The following is an 18,674-nucleotide window of genomic DNA, read 5'->3' on the forward strand; positions in this document are numbered from 1 at the left end:
TTTTTTTTAATAATTCATTTTGCTGTGTAGTACTTGCAAGGCGAAAAGAAACGCCATGAAGAGCGAATGGAACGACAGAGGCAGTATATGAAACAGAAAGAATCGGAGGAGAGCGGCCAACCGAATTTTCTTCGTAAGGAGACCTGGATTTATCCACACGGTGGAAGGCGGCTGCACAGAACGACGAAAGCGCTTCAAGAAGACGTCATTGAATCCGACGAGGAGGATTTGGCGTCACTTAGTAGCGTAGATGTAAGATTTTTGTTGAAAACATGTTTGTTGTTCAATAATGTTTTGCGGTTTGTTACAGGTTAACAAGAGGTTCGTGATAAGCTACCTACACGTCCATGGGAAGCTTATAATGAAGACCGAGTAAGATTTGGAATTTATAATTTATTAACTAACAAGCTACCATATTTTAAAAATGCCTTAAATTGCATATATCGGGTAGATAACTCAATTTTACATAACCAAAATTCTTAAATAAATTTATATATGGTTGCAGTACATAAACACTAGTTCATAAAACTATGGGCACTATGTCTTTAACGATAAGGACACAATTTTGAACTGATTTTTAACTTTAACTATCGATTAGGTCAGGAGGAAGCGATAGATAGGTTATAATAAATGCTATTTCTCTTAATTTTTTATGGTTTTTACCTAACTCTGTTGCATTTTTATGGATAATGTTCTTAAATTATCAGGTAACTGTAAAAAAATGAACTCAGCATTCCACTGCGCACCATTCAAGGTAATCCTTTATTTAGGCGAAATTCACTGAGAAGTTTAGTGTTTCGTAATTATTGTTTTTCTTTCCTTTAACTTTAAATGTTTAATGTGTTGTTCTATTTTTCATGTTGAGTTCTCGAACAACAATTTCTTTTGGTAAATTTTTATTTTAACTGGATCTGTTCAGTAATGATAATTTAATTTTGCTCAAAATACACTTCTAGTTAATTATTTGAAGTAATACAGAAATGCACCTGTGTTTTTTTTGAGGTGATCTCATTTTGTCTGCAATTCGAATGATTTTATTTATTATTGACATTAAGATTCTAAATTTGGGAAATTGTTTTATGTCTTACGTTGGTCAAAAATCAAATGTTTAATTAATTATCATACACAATTGACACAATCGACATTAAATTAAATTGAAATAACATGTGATAGGGAAATTTTAATTTGTCTTAGTGTGGAAGATTTTCAAGATGGCGCCACGCAGATGCTGAAAGAGTTTCGAGCGCTTCTTCAGCATTCGCCTGTGCCACTACCTTGCAACAGATTCCTTCAGTTGTTCGCTTTGAACATGTATGCCATAGAAACCACGCAGCTGAAAGGTAAGTGACAATCTCATTTTCCTTTCCCTATCTACCGGCGTATAGCATGGAAGTGACTACATCTTCTCATATTTTTCATATCAGTTTGATGAAAAAAATTGTTTATTTAAAGGTTTTGAAAGGGAACGTTATTATAATGCGTGTTTTATTTCCGTGAAAGTCTTCACTTTTAAATACATACGTGAGATGAATATCTTCAAAAATTCACGCTGGGGGACATGGCATTATCAATTTTAGTATTAATTTTATTTTTTTTTTAATGGAATCTCCTTTATACTTATGAATTTTTGTGTTTTCCTATTTAGATAAGTGTCGGCTTTATTAAAGTTTATGACACCTAATCCATGATTTAAATTTTGTCAAAATGTAATATTTTTTTTCTTAGTTACATACTAAAGGACTTTTTAAGAAATTTGACAGTAATTACCATTACTTAAACAATTAATTGAACTTTCGTATACATGCCGTCCAAAATTTTAATATAATTTCCAAGTGGTTATCACAATTAAAAAATATTCTGTGCTCCATAGCGTGAAAAATCCTGTTTACTGTTTTGGAGTGGGAATAAAGTGAAAAATATTTTGCGTCGAAGCTGCCGATTAGTTAAAGCGTTCGCGTACTTTATTTTGTACGATGTTAGTTTGCAATGTAGTGGTTGTCAAACATTGGTTTTCCGTTACATTATTATTTTCTAGATATAGGGTAGAGCGTAATTTCTGGTGTTTTGGTTATTTATTTGAAAAAAATACAATTTTTTTGTTTTTTATGTACTTGTTTTTTCCCTGCAAATATGAGTACATTTTAAAATTTGATACGCGTTCGATCTTCCTATATCCTGTTATCCTTATGTTTATGTTTTCGCATTTTCCAATGCCTACGTACCTTTTTAGTAGAAAATAGCTTAATAAGGCCAAATATTGTATTTTTGATCGATATTAGGCGTACCAAACTTAATTCAGGGGGTTTCAAAATTGTAGGTTAAAAGAAATAAATCTCTGGAAACTAAGCTCTTTGACGGTTTTAAGCTGTTAAATGCTATTATAAAACATGATTCCATCTTAGATAATAGACGACAGAGAGTTGCTACATAACGTGAATTCGTTATTTACCTAACGAACCAAATAAGTAAGACGGCAATAAATACTGTGTACATTTTTACCTGGTATCGCAGACCACTGTAGCTTATAATACGCTTTAGCAAAAAATACATTCAAATAAACAAATGCTACTTCTTTCTAGTCGCCTTTGTTATTGTTGTCTGTCTTATAAAAATTGTGAAACGCGAGTGCAACGTCCCACAGTAAACCCGAAAGTTTGTATAATTTTCCAGTGTGCGCGGGACATATGTAAACAATTCGGTGCGGTGCGAATGGTCTGCCATTTTGGCCGCTTTTCTTTTAATTTATTTGTCTCGACAATTATCGCGTTTGTTCGCACATTCGTTCGGGTACCGAGAAGATGTTTCCGGTCAAATACCAACATTCCATTATTTTAGCGCACGTCTTTATCTTTATTTCTGATGGACAACGTCGCAACGCATAAAAAAATTAAATACATTTTCTTTAGAGCTTACCTAATAAATTTATAAAATGTATACAACTTTAGAATTTGGAATCATGTGGACAAGACCACCACCGATACCTTGATCTGACTTTTCAGATCGTCTAAGAAAATCAACCGGTAGTTGCTTTGCTATTTATAGACAGCTTTTTCTATTTAGGTATTTTTTTACTATAAGCTTTAAAGACATTTTTCTACTATTGAACTGAGGTGGCTTTTACGTGATGAAAATCCATTTATCAAAATAAATAAGAATTAAAAGTTCAGATTTTCAGGAAATTATATATTTTTACATGAAATTGTTTCGACAGCATCGTGTCTTTATCAAATTTGATAACGATACGGTGTTGTCGAAACAATGTAATTTCGTGAAAATCTGAACTTTTAGTTCATTTTTCTACTCCCATCTGTAAAATGCCTAATTACACAGCGTGCTGGAAGCGTCACTTTACCACGTCAGTTTCGTTTCCCACGGATCCAAGCCACTTCGGAAATTAATCAAAAAAACTAATGGTCGTAGAAAAAGTATAGTATGCAACACGTTCGGTAAATAAATAAACTCGTGAGCCAAATGCCGTTTACCGCACTTGTTGCATAATATACTATTATTGGATTTTAAGAAAAATGCTCACGCACCCAATTTTTTTGTGTAATTTTTGCAGGGTTTGTCAAAAAGTGGATGTTGATACCAAATTCCTTTTTTAAAAAAAAAACACCATTTTCGAATTCTGCGTAAAATTTTACGCAAAGTTCATGTAGCATACCATATAATTATCTTTTACTTTTTAAGGGCAAAAGAATAAAGACGGAAATTTAATTTTGAAATGAAAGCTAATACCAGTAAAGTTCTTAAATTGTTACAATTATATATCTGTCAGTAAAGAAAGTGGGTGTGGAGCATCTATATGAAACTGAAAGGATTGAAATTTTAATGTTTACTGGATATGGAGACAACAGGAGAACTCAAGAAAAAGTTTATAATTTATTTAACGCAAAATATCTAGAGACACCACTTACAAGATCCAAGTGAGTGGGTCAGATCGTCCAGAAACTAGTGAGATCGCAAGATTAAACATTTTATTAGAAGTTGATGCTAATCCCCATCGGATATTTCATCTTTTTGTTGGTATTGGAGCACAAATGATCCCCACTGGATGAGAGAAATTCATACACAAAAAATATATGTTTTGGCAGGGATTTTAAATAACAAACATATTGGATTTCTTTTCTTTTCTTCGATCAAGATCTTACTGGAACTCGATATTTACAATTTATTCAAAATAAGTCAATTCCTACTCGCACAGTTTCTTTCCGAAATTCAAATCAGCCTATTATGCTAGATGGACAGATTTAGTTTCAACAGGACAAGGGCATGAATATATAAATACGGTATTTCCCGGGCAGGGGATTGGTAGAAGGAGCTCAATAGAATGATCTGCAAGATGTCCAGATTATTCCGCTGCATTTTTTCCTCTGGATTTATTTAGACGTGTAAAGAAAAACCACAAAATTTAGATGACTTAAAATTTCCATTTAACAAAAGTAACTGGGTCTCAATATTTACTTTTTGACCCACTCTGTACATTTTCTATTTACCGCAAAACGAGCGCAAGAAAAAATTATGATCGGCGTGTGCGTGTGGATTTGCTTCATATTTTAGCCGTTCAGTTTGGCCATCTACAAACTTGTGACGACATTATCGTGATGTGCACTCGTCTTTCTCGGAAAAAACCATCTAAGAAGGTATATTTGCGCTTAAATATGTCAATTTGGGATTACTTTAATTTAAAATATGACCTTTGTGGGAAGCCCCGATTATATTCTGGGCGAACAAGTTTTATTCACACCATTTAGATTGAGTATGTTCTAATGGGCCCGGGGTAACGATATAAATAAGATATTTGTTTTGAAAACACTGCTCACGGTTTTTTTAGATGTGGGCGACAGGCTTACCAGATGGTCGGTGGAGGTGTTTTACGTTTATTGCTATCTGAAAAAAAAGTTTGAGCACATTTAAATTGTCATTTTTATTGATGAAGAAAAATACTTCGGTATTATTTTGTTTATCTGTAATTTCCGGTAGTTGGTTAAATTGTTTTTTTTCCATTCCCGGTATTTTAGTCACAGGTTTGGGATAATTTAAAAAAAAAAGTTTAATATGGTGGCGAATACCCCGTTTTATTTTATTAGAATAAATAAGGGGTTTGTTGCAACGGGCATTTGTTCTTAATTACGACATTTTGCCCAAAATTGCAAGTCAAAAAAGTTGTGCTTTTTCTGACTTGTTTAAACTAAACAACAATTACAGAAAAGTCAGTGGTTTACATCTTCTTAGTTTTACTATTATAAATTTGGCTGCGTAAATTTCAACAAAATCGGAGAAAAAATGTTTCGCATATTCTAAAAAAGCGTTTTTTTTTTTTTAATTTTTTGGATGACGACTCTTCGGCCGTTGGTGGAAATACTCTGTATATCTAATAATCAGTTCCAAGCGCTCCTAACTTCCAATTAAGGCTCTAGAAGGCATATGGTTGGCAATAGTGCAAATTTAATGAAGGTGCTACGATTATATTCAATATTAAACTTCTGTAGATCTCTTTACGTACGTACCTTGAGAGTGGTTTATCGATTATTTTTCTTTAAGCTTATCCATATAATTATTTATTATTTCTAAAAATAATCCCTTCGAGTTTTCATATATAATTTACGGTTGCAAAACAAAAATTACTTACCGACTTGAATAAGACTGATTGACGTGCCCGGTATTACGTCATTAAAGTCGCCCGACGATTGCTAATAACGTCCGTTGTAGTTTGTTAATTTGTGTAAAAGCGTTCCAAATATACTTCGATCTCGGACCTGCTCTGAGTGCGTGTTTGCATCTTCTTGTTTCGTTGAAAATCGACAGTTCTGACGGACTGGTGCTGGTTACCTTACATTTTAAAATGGACCACGTGTTGAAATTAAATGTAGGACGTCCTGCAAGGCAAAAGCCATTGATTTAATAAATAATAATTTACACTCAAATGGGGGAAATCTCCTTTTGTACTATTTTATTTTTAAATTTTCATTTTTTTTTTTGAGGTTTGATCGGCCATTACGAAGCAGTGAATCAATTTGCCTTTGCTGGTTTGACACATTTCCTTAATAATCAAATCAAAAATCATCTATAGAGCCTGAAAAATTGTATTGTGTAGCGTAATTTTAAAATACTCTAATTAACATTTTTTATATTTTCGCCAACGTTAATTTGAATATAAATTATTAATTTTTAAGCTAATCGAACGGCAAGAGTTGAGATTCGAAAGTTTACCATCGAAATACATATTTCTTTTCGACAAAAAGGGCAAACTGTAATTTTACATCTGTTCAAGTCTCTACACATTTCAGAAACGTCAAAAAATTGTATTTCTAGACATTACCCAATTTATATTTGTCAAGCAGTTCATTATTATTAATCCGCGTCTTCTCAATATCTAAGATATTAAAGAAAATATGACACGAAGCGATAGCTTAAATATATACGTTTAAAGACCTTCTACAGAACTTCAGCGATCTGCCATAGGCAAAGCGTTACTAATAAATATTTGAAAATTTGAAATTCCGGTTATATCGAAAACGGGTATCAACTACAAAAATTGTTCTTTTCAAACAGAAACCACCTACCTCATATTAGAGTTAAAAATTGAAGGTCTGTATTTGGTTTTCCGTTTCCGTGTTCAAAATAGTTCCAAAACTTTCCCTTGCAATTAAATAATGCAGAATCCCAGAAATGGGCAACGATTGTTATACACGGATCCGATATTTGAGAAGGACAATTTAACGAAAATGAAAATTCTGTTTATCGCTGGATCAATATTTTTAAAGCAGCTAGAACATCACTAGAGTACTATTCATTCATTGGACGTCCAAACATCTCGGTAAACGAAAGAAATATTACTGCCATCGAAGACCTCCTGAAAGAGGACAGGTGAATAACTATTTGTGCAGTTCATGACATCTTGCATGATTGTTTGGAGATTAGCAAGATTTCGCCGCGCTGAGTTGCAAGGCTGTGGGACCAGAACAGAAAGTCAATAGGTTTGATGCTTCTCGTCAACTTTTGGAAACAAATAAAACTCACTGACGAAACTTGGATTCCTTATTTGAAAAATTTGAAAAAACCGCTGTTCAATTTGAAAGTTTAACTGACGTAAAACATGGCATAAATAGGTGGGTTGAGAAGACACCAAAAGAGTTCTTTGCGTACGGTTTAAAAAATTAGTTTATTGTTGCGATAAATGTGTGCAGTTAAACAGAGATTATATTGAAAAACCACATTGTAATATTGACGAAAATTAACAAAATAATAAAAATTACAGCAAAGTTCACATAATTTTGGAAATATTCCTTGTAATGATAAACTTTGTATTTAACTCTGTCTTTAATGTGATGATAAGGTCAGAAAATGCAAAATTAATATAATTTTTGAGCCCCTCTAGAGGTCAATTATTTTTCTAAAATCCTACTTATTCAACCGACCTTGCGGCAGATTCCTACGGCTGCAGTTCAATTTTGGGACACGCCATTTGGTTAAAAGTTCGCTGTATGTGTATGATTTTTATTTAAATAAGTCGAAAGCTATAACCAAGATAAATATGATTTACTCATTCTCAGAAATCGTTAAGATGTGCCCACACCGAGACGGCATATACATTTACGATTTCCTTCATAAAGTTTTCGGTCTCTTATATTCCAAGCAGATTGCAAGGCGAGCCAAAATTTTCGAATGCAAATGCTGTTGGCTAAATAATAATTTCCTATATCTCCCTCAATTATCTATTCTATAATTAACTATTTTGAAATTTATTTCCATAAAATCGAAAGATAAACATTTCAAAAATATTCTCAATTATATAGAAGGGAATTAACATATAGAAAAAATATATAATGTGCAAATTATTTTTGTATTGTCACGCTTTTATGAAACATCCTGTGTTATACACAGGCAGATTTTTTTTTTGCTTATTCAAATTCTTGTCTTAAAATCACACCAGAAATCGCACCTTAAACTTTGGCAGATTTATTTCTTAAAACTCCGGATAGCAATTAAGACAAACTCACCCTTTTATATCTTAAAATCTACATATAGCCATACTGTGGGAACTTTTATTCGAGGCTGATCAACCGTGATGCATTTTCCATTAGTTTTTTTGACCTGGGTACTTTCTCTTTACATTCAGATTAGGTCAATGAAATCTTTGAATTTTGCGCAGTCCACATTTAAATTTCTTACATATAAAGGTGTGTATAATTTATAAAAATTATTTAAAAGGTGGAAAAGAAGTGTTGGAAAGAAATTACTAAAATATTTTTGTGGGTAGTTTAAGTTGAATTTAGTTAAGAATTTTTTTTTGTAAGTACCTTCCATATCGTCAATACAGTTGAATAAATTCCTCTCTACTTTGTGCTGGCCTAGAGTAGACACGGGGTGGAAAATTCGAATCTAGAGTGAACGTAATTTCAGAATGGGACACTTATCACTGATTGCAGACGCCCGTCAACCCAGAGTCACTCGATCGGTTGCAGCGAAGGCCAATTTTTTTGAATCCTTATTTGTACAAATTACTTGGCAATATAGAAATAATCAATTACAAAATATGAAAAATCAACCAACAGAGCTCTATAAAATAAACACGCACAAATGAGAACACAAAATAGAAACACACCAGTGCTGGGAGATGAATACATTCACTGGTTGCCTAGGCAACGGCATCGGCCGACCGAAGCCGAACCAAACAATAGCGATCACCACGTGCCGTTCCATTCTGAAATTACGTGCGCTCTACGAATGGGGTAATCCAGACCACAGTTCAACAGAAATAAAACCAACAGTATGTAAAAATCTGTATAAATCTAAGCTGACTAGCAATTTGAGTGATTTTTGATATGAATATGAAATAAAGAAAATAAGTATAATGAAGGGTAAAGACTAGCCAATTGTAGAATTAAATTTTGCATCACAATATAAAATAACATACATGGCTTTCGTCTGTGAAAATAAAAGTAGAAAAGACAGTGTACGAATAAGCACCCAGCAATCTGTGCTATCATTTAGACAGTTCCAGCGCCCAAATATTGTGGACGTAATCCTTTCGTCGCTTCTAGGGTTAAAGCTACGAAATGTCGTTTAAAATATCGTGTTCAACTTTAAATACTGATAATTTATATGCAATTTTTCTCAACGAGGACACCGTCGCTGTGACTCTCCCGGACCGTTAAACGTCTCCGGTAATTAAGCGTTTGAATAACGACCTTCGGCGGCGCGAAAATCCATTTAAGAGGATGATTCAAGTTACCGGACGGGGGAAGACGAAGAAGACATGGGCAGGGCACGCAGGAATTTTCCCCAAGGCGGGATTCCCGGCCGGAAACCGGTCGCCGACGATGTTCAACGGCGTGACAACGGTATATCGTGCGGGATTTCGCTCCCTTTCTGGGTCGTATGTGACACGTTTTAGTTTTTTTTTTTGGAAAGTCATGTGGCAATGACGTAAGGTTAAAAATTGGCGACCTGATGATACTGAACCGTTTGAACTCTACTGCAGTTTGGTTTATTGGCCTGCTGCAGATCGGATGAGCAGAACTCCTGCATTTGATTTCGATATAACTTTAAGGAGTTAGATCGCAGTAACTGATTTAACCCGGCAAGTCGATACCAGACTCAATTTCCTACATTAATATTTAAAAAAATAAACTCATCCTATCTTTTACAAATTTTAAGGCAAATGTTAACAACAAAGCGATCTATTAATTTGTATCCTGCTAAAATAGCGTTTGTCCTGAGGTATGGGGTTTGCTTGTGGAGTTCTTCCTCCACGGCAGAAGGTGTCTTCAAAAGCTAGAAGAATTATAACCTCATAATTCGAAACAAACAACGAACGGAAATTGATGACTTTCGTCTGTATTCTGATTCCCGAACACCCATGGTGAAACAAATAATTATAAGGTTAAAAATTTACGACCTGATGATACTGAACCGCTTGAACTCTACTGCAGTTTGGTTTATTGTCCTGCATTATTGCATCTAGATCGGATGAGCTTGGAGATGATCCAGAGCTCCTGCATTTGATTTTGATATAACCTTAAGGAGTTGGATCGCAGTAACTGATTTAACCCGGAAAGCCGATTCCACACTCAGTTCCTTCTATTAATCTTCAATATTTTAAAAAATCGGAGACCACAGTATCTTCCATCGCGATTGAAGGTATGTAGTCTCCGGGTGCGCAATAGGTCGAAACTACGTCATACCAAAACACGATACAAATACTCTTTCTTCTATAAAGGAGCAAAATCGTTTTACCAGCTACTACTTTACTTCTACTATATATCCCTATTTGAGAGACATATTAAGTGCCATATTAAAAATAAAATCTTTTATATGAATTTTCGTGTCAAAGATTTATTTTAGGGTTTCTGTTTTACGGGGCACCAAAGTTAAAAAACACAATAATTCGGAAATAATGTATACAGAGGGCAATATACATAAAATAACGTTGATACCTTTTGCAACACCTGATATATAAAAAAACGATATAAGAAAACGTTAATTCAAATTAGAATTTTAACCAATTGTCCAATAAGCTTTTGGTTGTAGTGATCAATGAGGAAAAAATATGTTTTATGGCATATAAGCAAATGGTGCTGAAGTTATTCACATTTGCTTAGCCTTATTTTATAAATTTGGCATCAAACCCTACCCTAGAAATGTTTCAGCGCTATATTTTTCAAAATCATCCCGACAGTGGAACAAAATTTAAGAAAGTCATTTCGCTTTTAATTAAGTTAAATGAATTCAGACAACCCAAATAAATGTTCCTAAATATGTGAGTTTTTTTTTAATTAGGCTTTCGTTGGCCACTACTTTATAAGGCAATCATGCCAGTTTACCAACCAAGTTGTAACTTATATAAACAAATTTTTAACGGTTAGAACACCCAAGGCACCCGGTGGGAATCGAACCCATCACCTCCGAAAAAATATGAGTTAGGTAGAAAGGGTACAGAATACTCGTCTACACCCTAAAGTACACTATACGTGGGATATTCGTGTTTTTTTATTATTATTATGCTTGAGCATAAGTTGTGAGAAATTTAGTAACTTTTTATTTTTGTTTTTTTTTATTCAGAAAAAACTTAAATATAGTTTATACAGTATCTGAGTGTTTATAGTAACTTTACTGGTCCCTCGGAGATGCGCTTACCTTTTTTATGTACATAAATATATTATGGGACTATCATCATTCTATATTTTACTAACCTGAAATATTCAGATTACGGATATTAGCCCTTTTGATGCTGATACCATCAAACCAAGCATACTAAAATAAAATAATTAAGGAAATGGTTTTTTTTTTCTTTAATAGTTCCTTATATGTAGTTTTTTTAATACAAACTTGAAATTTTGTTCCCAACATTGTCCGCTTCATTGGTAAAGGAGTTTCAAAATCATTCATTCCACAATCCCCTATTTCGAAAACGGACAGTGAAATGATTCAAAAAACTTAATGGCAGAGACGTTTGGTAGTCGAATTTTATTGCGGATATAATTTGCTGTTACGCCTAAGCTGATGAGATATTCCCTTCTGGCATACGATTATTGTCCGAGCCCACAGATTAAATTCTTGTTAAGGGGCAGTAAAAGAGCTCATGCCGTTACTTGTTAACTAGCTGATGAAAACGATTAGATCGTCTCGTGTTTTATTATCTTTTGTAATTTGATACACAAGAAGCTTATTCAACAGGAAAATTTTTTAGAGTTAAGGAAAAGCGACTTCTTGAATTTTAACCGTACCTATAGGATAATGCTGAGTAGCAGATTCAACTAATTCGGGTTGTAAGCAAAATAAAAATATATATGATTAGTTAAATGTCTTTTAAATAAATTAAAATTTTGCCGCAAGAACTTGTTTGTGAAATCGAATGCCAGATTCATTGACGAACATTCGCATATGTCACAGATAATACAATACTCAAAGACAAAAAACAAGAAAATAAGTACACCCGCCTAGAAAACACGTCTTTAATTTGTTTACATACACATGAAATGACATGCATACCTCCAAATTCTTTGCAAACTTATATATTAAGCAACAGGTTTGGTAAACGGCATTTGAATGAGAAATTTTATTTGTCAGTGGTGCCAGTGCTTAATAAACGAGTGACTTACATAGTTTATCAGATGTGTGGCATGTTATACTTTTTCTACAGCCGTTAGTTTTTGGGTACATTTTTGCAAAACATCACGAACACATTCATTGACGTGTGATATGACTGTCAGAATTGATAAACATCCAATTCAAGCCGTCGATCGGCATATTGACTATTTTACTTAAGGGTGTAGAAAAACACATTTTCGTTTTCAAAAAGTCACTTCACAAAAAATAAGCAAAAGCAGGTATAGTACCCGACGCACTTAAAACCAACTACATTGCCCTAAACGTTTATTCTTTGTAATGTCACATTAAAAAAAGACATTTCTTGCAAACCATATCGCTATTGTTTAGCAAAATATTAGCAAGATAGTTGGTCAGCGTCTATTCATTAAACTAACTTACGTATGCTTTTGAAAACATTAAAATATTTTTATATGCAGTGTGTCGATAAAAAACGTCGGCGATGTCCAGCACTGGCAACATTGCCCGTCATAAGATCTGGATGTATTTAGCTGAAAATGGACCCGTGGGAAAGTAAAAATGCTCCAATACGGAAACACCGCACATAACGATCTATATTATCTGGCAGATCCGATTTCAGGCACACAGTGTACCAATATTCGTTAGCGTTCCCTGTCATGTACCGGGTGTTTTACATTATGCGCAAAGTAAAATTTATTAAGGCGGGAAATATACTCACACACAGCTGCAGATGGAGAAATAGACTTGGAAACGAATACGCCGTTTGGCATCCACGTAGGAGCTGTAAATCAAAATAACTGTATTTTGATTTTGTCTTAACTGATGTAACATACGCAGTGTCATGCATGTATTCAAACGAGTAAAATATATATCAAACTTCTTGTATAATTGGAATTCATGTTTGCATCGCAGGAAAGCAGACCACTGCAAAATTAAACGTTGGGTTTTCTCTTTGCTTTGGTGGATGATATAAAAAAAAACAAGTTCATACATTGCAATTTTTTCAATCTGTATAGAAAAACTGCTCGTTAGAGAAAAATTTGTGTAACACACAAGTCGAGCGAACTTTTTACCGAATTTTGTGAGTTTTTTTTTTATTAAATGTTTGTGGAAAAAGCGCAAAACCATTTATAAAATGTTTTAAATTAATTAAATAATTGTTTGCCGTTATCGGATATTCTCAGTGATATGATGTGTGACAGTGTGATAATGTATTGATTAATATCGTCATAAGCTATGGATTTTACATACGATTGATAATAAATTATAATTACGCTATTTTGCTATTTTACAGCGCCAGTTATAAAATATTCACAAGGCTGCAAATGGGTAGCAAGAAATCTTCTTAAATTTAATTAAGTTATCTAGAGTTCAGGATGTTTTGGAAGCTTTGCCGTCAGTTTGTGAACGTAAAATTTTACATTCCTGGTGAATATGTTAATAAAGGAAAACAATAGTTTGTGCATAAACAGAAAAGTACAAAATATCGCAATAAGGCAATGAAATTTAATAACCAGTCATTGCTAGTGACAAGAGCTGAGAACGGTTAATATGTTTCTGAAATATACATGCTTGAACAACTTACACTTAGAGGAATAATATTTACGAAACGTGATCAACTTGCACCAGAAAATCTGGTCTTAAAAAAAAAACATAATTCAGGAAAAGTCCTCTGATCCAATGAATGAACTTAATTTTGTAAGTATTTACTATACGTACTTATTATTTCGTCCAAGAAAAATAAAGTAGTAAATAAAACGACACATCAACATACCCCCCCACCCCGAACGGGCACGTTTTGATTCGGTCAAGCGCCTATAGGCGGCTCTAACATCGATTAACCCCGATACGGGAAAATGATCTTCCTTGTCGCGCGTTGTATGATCGCTACGGATGATAACGCCCCGATGTCTATTGGCTTTCTTTTTTTATTTTATTACCTACGGTGGGGCCACGAAAAACGCCTTCCGCTGTAACATTCTTAATTATTAATATTCGATGTTAGATATTCAATTCAAATTTAGATTTTTCAAATTTGTTACAACAGAGAGGCAGACTTCTAAGCAACCATAGTCAACTTATTCAGGTAATTTCTTTCGTTCATTTTATGATCTCTAATGAATCTTGACGATCGACGATTATTTTTTTTATGAAAATTAATAATAAACAAATAAACGATAAACAAATTAATAAGTAAAATAACATTGTAATTAGTAATTAATTCTTAATAAAAAAATGATAGTCAATATAAAGAATGGCTTAACTCCGCGCCCCAAAAAATTATTGACGAAAGTCTATTAGTGAGTTTTACAATATGAGAGGGACGAAAATGGTGCCAGCCCTTCTGGATGTTCGTTTCTCTAATCAATTTAGCATCATTAGCAGATGATATGAATCCGCAGACGCAACTTAAGAAGAGCTCAGCTCAGCTAAATGTGAGTGGTTGCTATGGTAACCGCGTAAGGAGGAGAAAAAATAATTCCCGAGAGAGACAATGAATTACTGGCGTGTGAGATGTAACAATATCAAAATTTTCTTTGTGTTTTTTGGAAACCTGCATTACATAATACTAAGCACAAATTCACAGAAAGAGAACAGGAAAATACATTTCTTAGAAACCATATATAAAAAAAGAACTATTGTTATTTTATGTATATTGTTTAACGAAATATATTAGCGTAAATGAAAAATGGGATTGCTATTTGAGAAAAGAGTCGATGGCGTCATCGCAAATTTGCTTTACCGAATGTATTCCAATGTCGCATTGGTTACCAGCAAAAATTTAAATCATGCGCATGCGCATGTTGAATGGACTATCTCTTTTTTTTTTCATAATTACTTCATAAGTTCCTGTACTATCTATCTCTATCTATCTATATCTCTAGTAGCTATATGCGTTAGAAATTTCAGTTATCTTTAGGATGTTTTGTTAATTTCCCACACAACCTGAAAGAAAACAGAAAAAAAACTACTACCCAGAGTCAAGAATACGTGGGAAGAAACGCGTCATTAATAGTTTCCTCCCGCAATATCCAAATTCGGTCGATTTAACTTTTCAGTTTATTAAGCGTATTATCGTTCTTCCTCAATTGCTGCGACCGTTGTAAATCGGTCCGTCACACTTTTCCGTTCCGATCTTGCGCGAAACACGTAGGCATTAAATTCTAATTAGATAAAGAAAAGTGCCACTTTAATATAAACCTTTTTTTTCTCTCGCATCGTCGAGCTCCAATCTTAGCGTGGTACGTAACGTCAAAAGACTAAATCACCCGGTGTTATTAACCTTTAAACGAACAACCTTGACAAGGTTGGCAAAAGTGAGAGATGCCCCTACCCTACTAGAAACAGAGGCGGATTTAGCATATTATCCTATTGTATATTGTACGCGTCCAAATATATGTGTCTATATTTCAGATATATTGACTTAAAATTTTTAAGCTAATGAATTACGTATCGGTTTTGAAAAAAAAAACTTATTAAAAAACATATTAAAATCATTTTATGTATATCTTAAGATTCGCTTATACAAGCTGAATGACTCATTCAGAGACATCCGTATATCTTAGAAAGACGACCTCGACATGCCATTAGCAATACATGGAGCCATGAGATTTCACATTCAGATTAAAGCTCTGGGTACCTTATTGATTTTAACCGACTACTGGTGAGCGTTTCGTTTTCTTGCTTATTGCAACTCATAATGTTTGTGTTAATAATCAATCACTTTTGGTTATCAAGAAGTGGAATTTTTTGGTATCGCGCAAGTAGATATATAGCCTGCCTGTACACCAAAAGGGCAGATCCCATGTAAAACATATACAGATAAAATTGTCATACATGTACAAGATAAATGCAATGCAAGTATGCAAAATACATTGATTCAATGTGTGTGTGTTATTTAAAATACAATGTATGCACTCACCGTGCTGATCAAAATGTTCGAAATCTAATGGTTACATGAAATTTTAATCCAAAAATCCAATCACTATTTCAAAAACTTAAGTTATGTACTATAGTAATGATTGGAGATTTTCGCATAACAATGAAGCTAAAGTGACATCTTGCGAAATACCTGATCAGTGCATAATAAGCTATTTTAGAGTAGGGATTAGAAAAAATATTTAAAGTAACACTAAACAACACTAATTAAACTAGTTAAGAACTTGAGATTTGACAGTAATATATATAATATATCTAAATTTATGTTTATTTTTAAAAGCTAGCTCATGGCATTATCTGGAACCTGCATGAAGGAAAAATCCTACGGTTAGTTTTATTATTGCGGACGTAAAGTTAATGATATGAATTAGCGTTAAAACTAAAGTCTATAAAATACAAGATCGTTAAATAAATCCTCTATTCTGTAATACGCTTTCGATGTAAGCTGTTTCTTAAGCTGTTATCTAAGTCTCTTAACTGGTAAATTTCTAATCTCTCGTCGGAGATTTTATTCCAAGTTTTTGCAACAGAACATCTCATATGTTTTTCGGATACAAGGATATTTTATCGTACCTGTCGATATGTTTTCCGTAATAATAATATTTCGACATAATTATGGCATACGCAATGCCATTAAAATAGTATATATAAATAAATCATTGTATCCCCTAAAAAATCAAACATTGTTAACATAAATTAACATCTAAACTTATACTAAATCAGCAAATAGAAACTGGCAAACCTTGCACATTGCAAAATGTACACAGCTATCTTTGAGGGAGACTTACAGACTTGTAACTTTTACAAACTGTATCTAAATCACTTAGAAGGGGTCAGACGTTTTGGTTATTTTTAGAATTTGAAGGCATGTCATTCTGGAGTGTATTTGTGCTGTACTGCAAAAAGATGTTAAAACTAACTACAAATTAATGGTCGTAGAAAAAGTGAAGTTTGCAGCACGTTTGTCATTTGTTTATTAAGCATTTCGCTCTAATATCCAAGCTTTAATCTTATTATGTGCCGTTGTGGGCCATTTGGTCTCTATTTTGAGTTTGTCTGTAGCTTTACAAATTTTGCATCGGATAAAGGCAGTCTTCTTTTGATGTACGAAAAAATGCAATTGGCCTACTGGTCCAGAGTACATTTGTCCGCTGAACCTAATCCTATTTCAGGCAGCTTTATGAGGTTTTGAATAGTATTATTTTTGCTGAAGCTGTACTTAGATCTTGGCAACAGAAAAGGTCTTATCTTCCGTGGTTTAAACATATTGCTCATCAAAAGCAATTTTAGTCACCATTTCCTACAAAAAATTTGAAGTCAGATCAGTACTGAAGCGGCAGATTGATATATCCGTATTCTGCCCATATTCTAGAGATTGAGAATAGCGCGACTCGTCTTCTATAAAAAGACCTATGGCAATTTTCTGCAATTTCTGTAAACTTCTAGAAATTATAGAGATTCATATATAGCCATGATAGCAAGGTCAGTGTATCACCGAAGTTTTGGACAAAAACCGATTGGTCGATGTTAATATTATAATATATATATATATATATATATATATATATATATATATATATATATATATATATATATATATATATATATATATATATATATATATATATATATATATATATATATATATATATATATATATATATATATATATATATATATATATATATATATATATAAGTTGTAGAATATTCGACTTTCCAATGATTTATTGATTTTGTTCTAAGGGTTAAGTCTAAAAGAATATTAATTCATTTTTCTTTTTTGTTTATTTTAACAATGAAAATTTTCGTTTTTGGTCCGGTATTAGATGTAAGTATTGTTTGTCTTTTATTGCTTATTATTAGATCCATTTGCCTTCGATCAAAACGCCTTAGGTGTAATTTTTAGTAAAAATGGTATCCGATCGGGAGACGAACCTGCTTGGTTTTTTGGTTCGTGCCATTGTCCATCGTCGCGTAATGGCCAAATAATTTCCGTAATAAGTGGTTCGCTTCGTTTTTTTTTTATCGTCGGAATACGCTTTCGCTCTGTTTACGGTTAAACCTGAGAAATTACGTTTAATAATAATACGAGTGGCGTCCGATGAACTGTTTTTTTCGAAGAAGCGAACCAATTGTGAGATGCGAATTGTCTCTTACGGTCGCGTTCGGTTATATGGTGTATACAGGGTTATTCACACTACGCGACGCGGACAAGGTTTTCAAAAAGATTACTTTTGGCCTATGCGGGCGTCTATTGGGGTTACAGGTTGCACTTACGGAACTCAACAAGTTTGAATCGCCCCATTTTAGTCACGAACCACTGATCCTTCATGATCAGCTTCTCACATTTCCGAAACAAATGAAAGGCGACAGTTTGAATAGTGTACAGTATGTCCCATGTTTGATGGTTGTGGGAAATTGTTAATAAAGTTAGAGTCTAGCGGCTCTAGCAAGCTGAGGCTGCTTTTCCACGAAATGAAATGAAATGGAAGGTGCGGAATGTCATAGCGGATTTTTAAATAAAGGGTGATTTTGAAAATGTTGCGTTTTTAGCACCTTGCATTTGTTTCAAAAATATGTACCCATAAAAGGTATTTCAAATACAAACGAGTTGCATATGATACTTTTTTACTACCATTAGTTTTTGGGTACATTTTT

The 18,674-nt window shown here is 33.5% G+C and overlaps 2 protein-coding genes across 9 annotated transcripts in view; one reads left to right on the forward strand and one right to left on the reverse strand.

Annotated features, from left to right (window-relative positions):
* LOC132703353 (uncharacterized) overlaps positions 1–8,650 on the reverse strand; it is a 25,149-nt gene extending 16,499 nt beyond the window's left edge. For 5 of the 6 annotated variants that reach the window (XR_009619065.1, XM_060672565.1, XM_060672562.1 and 2 more), the window contains exons 1-2: positions 8,304–8,650; positions 5,633–5,879 (exon numbers count right to left, since the gene is read on the reverse strand). The gene's annotated coding sequence lies outside the window, so the exon portion shown is untranslated. Of the gene's footprint in view, positions 1–5,632; positions 5,880–6,566; positions 6,857–8,303 lie in introns of all 6 variants that reach the window. The other variant, XM_060672558.1, reaches the window with a different exon arrangement.
* Positions 1–18,674, forward strand: part of LOC132703350 (telomerase-binding protein EST1A) — an 82,614-nt gene that overhangs the window by 12,562 nt on the left and 51,378 nt on the right. For all 3 annotated transcript variants that reach the window (XM_060672544.1, XM_060672543.1, XM_060672545.1), the window contains 3 exons: positions 31–252; positions 311–372; positions 1,195–1,340. In XM_060672544.1, coding sequence (XP_060528527.1) covers positions 31–252; positions 311–372; positions 1,195–1,340 — 430 coding nt within the window. The remainder of the gene's footprint in view (positions 1–30; positions 253–310; positions 373–1,194; positions 1,341–18,674) is intronic.

Source organism: Cylas formicarius, unplaced genomic scaffold, assembly GCF_029955315.1.
Source record: "Cylas formicarius isolate icCylForm1 unplaced genomic scaffold, icCylForm1.1 PGA_scaffold_6__28_contigs__length_40554024, whole genome shotgun sequence".
Classification (NCBI taxonomy): Eukaryota; Metazoa; Arthropoda; class Insecta; order Coleoptera; family Brentidae; genus Cylas; species Cylas formicarius.